We start from the raw sequence: 5,249 nt of genomic DNA, 5'->3' as shown, positions 1-5,249 counted from the left end.
GGTCGGTCTTACTCATCCTTGTGCCCTGCATGTGATTCTCTTGTACTATTCTTGGACCATGGATTTGTGTATATAAGACCCCTGTAGCTCGCCCTAAGTCCCCATCTCGACCTCTTGTGTCTTGGGGACTTAGGTGAGTAACTGTCTCTGTACTAGATACTATGCTAACTTGTGTCTTGGGGACTTAGTGTGTGACCTTGAGTCCATTAGGTGCCTATTGCGTCGCTGTCGACCTCGTGTCCAGTGACCTTGAGTCGAGCTCAGCTCCTCCTTTTCTGCGTGTACTCTTGCCTAAAGTAAGTGCCGACGACGCTGCTCTCCCATCCGACTCTACCCGATTACTTGGACATTTCGGCTGTCTGAGTAGTTGGTAACCCCAACGGGCGTTCCCCTGCACGTCGCTCGTCACAGCGAAGCATGGATAACCTAGGCTAATCACAACGATTGTATCAGATGGTCCGTCGACTATCAGGCCCAGCAGCTCAAGTCGAATGCAACAGACACTGCGACGTCGTCATTGCAGGAGCGGCGCACGGCGCTTCATCGGAGCATCCAGGAATGGTACAACATACAGAACTCTTACATGCCAGCAGCTATTACACGTCGCTCTTCCCATCCTGCAGGTGATGACGAGGCATCTAGCATAAAAGCCGAAAATCTTCCGATTATGATGCCATCCGACATTCCCGCTCCTCTGCGCATTGCCGGCTGTATCGGAGGCGTCATTGACATGGAGAAGCATTACGCCACCGCCAGGATGAAGGACGGACTCATCAACATCCGGCGCTTTCTATGTGTCAGATCTTCTGTGCGCCAAAAGATCAAACATTCTGTGGGGGGTACGGGCGCTCGACGTTCGTATTCAGATACATACTGACACATGTTCAGGCCAGAAAGAAGGCACTCGATCCAAAACACTCTGGGATGGTATATCGAAGAAGCTGCAACAATCCGTCAATACGTACCGCTCCGCATATGCGGCCGTCAAGATCTTGGATCCATCCGGCGACTGGTCGATGTTCTATCGCCGTCTATCCGATGACGATATCCGCGGTCCTTACCGTGATGACGTGCTGGACGAATCAGAACGGAGAAGGACACCTTCGTGGATATGGACTGCGCCTGATGCCTCCAGCGGAAGCGCGGAGAATGATGAGAGGGATGCCGATGAGCACATGCGCAGTGAATGGGCGAGGCAGCGGGCACGATCGCGAAGATGCGCCGAAGAAGTTGTACTGCTTGTAGAGGAAATGAGGCGCGTACTGACGTATCTCCGCGCGAAGGCTTCCTGGTGGGATCAACAACAGGACCAACGGATCGAAGAGAATCTTCGCCTCATGCGCGGGCTGAACGCTTACGCTCGGCGTCAATCGCGCATACTCACCAGGCTTGGTTCAGTCTTCGCGTCCAGATGGTTACCTTTGCTCAAGATTAAGGATCTCGGAGGCGAGTGGACATCACAGTTCGACACCGTCCAGGTCGTGTTTGGTATGTGTCCTTCCTTTGATCCGATCCCAAGGAGATTCAACTCAAATAACTCAAAGTGGCAGGTACAACGTCAGGTATGTGCGGCGGAAATCCTTCGTGTCAACGAAAGCCTGACAGGGTTCTAGACAGACGTTCTCCGACGTCTTCGCATGTCAATACCTCGCAATCAATCGCGGCAACTGTGGCTTCGACAGAAGCTGCAATATGCACGGAGAATGCATCTGCTGAAGATACATCCATGACGGGTCAGTCGTTTGTACCGGTGTGTCGCTGCTGCTGACGACACATCTTAACCAGAATTGCAGGCGCTGCAGAGCGTCGAAGACGATGAGTACGCGTCTGACACGGAGGAAGAGGATAGCAATGAGAGCGATGCGGATGTTGACACCCCTGATTGGGCCCGCATCAACGCATGAAATTCTCTGCTATTACACTCGAGCGAAAATTTCGCAATTCGTTCGAGCGCGTTGCGTGAAACGAGCGCTCCATGCCCCCTTAGCTCCCACATATGTACCATGAAGGTGTACTTAGTCCTTTCCACCCTTTCTACACCGTTCATATGGATAACGCACCTTTCCACTGCATCGAAAAGCCTAGACGCCGCGGCCCTGATGGGCGTAAGCTTGCGCTGAAAGAAATGATGTCGCCAATGGAGCCGAAATTGGAAAAGGACTGGCCCCAAATTAAGGCGAGTTTCTGCTACTGGTGTGCGGGATACCGTTTGACGGATACATCCTGGAACATGTAGAGACGCATCCGCGATTTAGCGTCTGCACGGCTGGCCATAGGCCGCGTCTATCAAGATCAGCCGACATTCGCTACCGGAATGGTGGTCGGTGATGTACGTTTATGCACAGATATGTTGTCAGCACCCGAAAATATAACAATGTTTCCAGGTAGCCAACCACAAAGGTTGGAACTACCTTTGGCACTACGTAGACCTCTGGCCACTTCGACTATACCTTCGTTTTTTTCTCTCCGCTCACGCGAATCTCCGCCAACCTCGCGTCATATTGGACCTCACCAAACTCTACGACGATCATATCGTGGACTCTGAGGCTGTCACCCCATCCACCGCATCTGTGGAAACTATCGAGGATTTCGAAGCTCTTGCAAGAGAGATTCCAGAGCAGGAGGGATTGCCGTAAATAATGAATCCACCATCCTACCTGTAACTAGCTTCGAGGCTTCAGCCATATTTTCGTAGACTCCTCACGTCGCAAACTTCATAATAACGGTCTCCGGTATTAGGTGAAATACTACAAACACTCAGGATGCACACCCTCCTACGATATTTGTACACAAAGCATGCGCAAGTTCATACGATTTTCTTCCTCTCGCATAAATACAATCGTTTTGATACCACAATGAGGGATTCGACACAGCGTGCGCACCCCCCACCTAGGGGTGCACAATGAGAGAGAGAGGGGGGGGCGGCGACGGGACGGCGCAACGTCTCTACGTCACAACACACAAGTAACAGACAGTAACAGACACGGCCATGGAAGACCATTGCGTGTTCCCATCCGTGCAAAGATTGCAGCTGATTGAAGGCTGCAACACTGATGCCATAAGCGCCTTGCCTACGTCTGCCACAAACGCGGGTACGGACCTATATCTTCTTCAGGTGATGACACGACCCGTATGTTTTGTGCGAAACCGACTGGAGTTCAACCGTACGGTAAGGGGTGCGGGAGGCGATTGCGTCGGCTTGTGCGGAGCTGGTTGACAATCCAAGGGCTGCAACACGGATGCCGTCAGCACTTCTTCCATCTGTCACGCGCAGGCCCACATACATATTTGTACATTTGAATCGTCCCGGGCAAGTGTGGTCGCCGTATCGGAGTCTGGCGCGACGAGATTAACCGAATGAGTGCCTTGCCTACATCTGCCACAAACGCGCGTACAGACCTATATCTTCCGTTACAAGTCGTGGCACGGCCTATATGTCTTGTGCGAGACCGACTGGAGTTCAACCATACGGTGAGGGGTGCGGGAGGCGATTGCGTCGGCTTTTGCAGAGTTGGTGGACAATCCAAAGGCTGCAACACGGGCACCGTCAGCACTGTCACGCGTGAGCCCACGTACATATTTGTATTTTTCGAATCGTCCCGGGCAAGTGGTGGACGCCGTGTCGGAGTCTTGCGCGACGAGGTTGAACCGTATGAGGACGGGAGCGTTCTCTCCAGAGCAATTAAAATATCTGTCATAGTGGAGGTAGTGTTGCGCGAGGTGAGGACAGTCCCACATACGTCCGACATACGCGAGCTAGGAACTGGCATCCACAAAGACAGTTCTGCCGTGGTGAGGTATCGTCCTAGGCTCTCGAAGCGGAAAAGTCACGTGATCGGCAATGTGATATCCCTGACTCCGCTTGATCGGCTTCCTCGCCGTCTGCTCCATTGCCGATCGGCTTGCAAGTACCTGAATCGATTTCATACCCAGCGGTACGTCCGTTTCAATTCTTTTGTGAGCTTGAGCTTGATATGTTATAGATCAAATCACTCAATGGCGAAGAAAATTCGACCCTCGTCTGGCGTTCGAGGAGCGGCCAAGCCGCGTCCCAAGGTCGGAACTCATTTTCTTACCCTCGTTGTAGTATGTGCTAAGTGTTCGCCAGTAATAAGAGAAACGGCAAGGGTGATAGCGGAGTGTGAATGTGCGAGATGAGTTGCCCGATTGGAGAGTAGTGCGTGCGAGTATGAGGTCGGACTTAGTACGAGCGCCGCGTGTCATAGGAATGCATTCTCACGCAGACGTCAACGATTATGCTTGAGATTGATAAAGTCAGTGAAAGCACGATTTGAGAAAGTACGATCACAGCAAGAAAACGTCAACGTAGCAAGCACATCACCTAACAGTTCTTCTTGCGAGTTCACAGAGACGACACGTATACAACGAGCACCACGCACGGAGGAACAAACGCAAATGACCATACACTCGGAGAGGTTCGGCGCGTGGCGACGCGGTCAGGTGGGATGCGATGGGTGCACGCGAGGGCGTGCACAACCCAGGGATTGCGCAGCACACGCTGGAGTATGTGTCGCACGCTGCTAAAGCCTCAGCGCGTTGCGGCAGTGTAGCCACAAATGGGATATTTACATCAAGCAGTCAAGCACGCAAGGAAATGGTGCAACGGCGTGCGTGTAGCAGGAGTATATGCGTGAGGTGCCCGCTCCCGCGCAAGCCGACAATATCGGTGATGACGCAGTCCTTACCGGAGTATATAGGGCTGGTCGTGGTCCTATAGGTGCGCGTGGCGAGAAACGGATCGGGATGGGCAGAGGCTGTGTAGACAAAGCAGGAGTATGTGCGCGATAATGCCGGTGTAGTTGTCCGTGTAGCAGGAGTATATGTGCCAGGTGCCAGCGCCCGCGCCCACGCGAGCCAACCATCCTGGTGATGACACAGTCCTTACCGGAGTATATAGGGCTGGTCGTGATCCTATAGGTGCGCGTGGCGAGAAATGGATCGGGATGGGCAGAGGCAGTGTAGACCAGAGCAGGAGTATGTGCGCGAGATTGTGGCTGCCGTAGGCGTCGATGAATAGATATCCCTGTAACGTGAGTGAGCAACCCGGGTCACTACACAGTAGAGCAGGAGTATGTGCGCGATGATGCCGGTGTGATTGTCCATGTAGCAGGAGTATATGCGCCGGCCCGCGCCCGCGCGAGCTAACTGGTGATGACACAGTGCTTACCGGAGTATCTAGGGCTGGTCGTCGCCCTATAGGTGCACGTGGCGAGAAACAGTCGGGATGG

The 5,249-nt window shown here is 53.1% G+C and overlaps 1 protein-coding gene across 1 annotated transcript in view; it reads left to right on the top strand.

The window, feature by feature from the left end:
- The window catches only part of PUNSTDRAFT_75400 (uncharacterized protein), a gene marked incomplete at both ends in the record, with an annotated part of 4,603 nt that extends 2,990 nt beyond the window's left edge, over positions 1-1,613 (top strand). Inside the window, 2 exons of the mRNA XM_007387868.1 lie at positions 454-854; positions 898-1,613. Of these exons, the coding sequence (XP_007387930.1) occupies positions 454-854; positions 898-1,613 (1,117 nt within the window). The remainder of the gene's footprint in view (positions 1-453; positions 855-897) is intronic.
- Positions 1,614-5,249: the final 3,636 nt, after the last annotated feature.

Source organism: Punctularia strigosozonata (genome assembly GCF_000264995.1).
Source record: "Punctularia strigosozonata HHB-11173 SS5 unplaced genomic scaffold PUNSTscaffold_15, whole genome shotgun sequence".
NCBI classification, from domain to species: Eukaryota; Fungi; Basidiomycota; class Agaricomycetes; order Corticiales; family Punctulariaceae; genus Punctularia; species Punctularia strigosozonata.
This window is presented reverse-complemented; position numbering and strand designations above follow the sequence as displayed.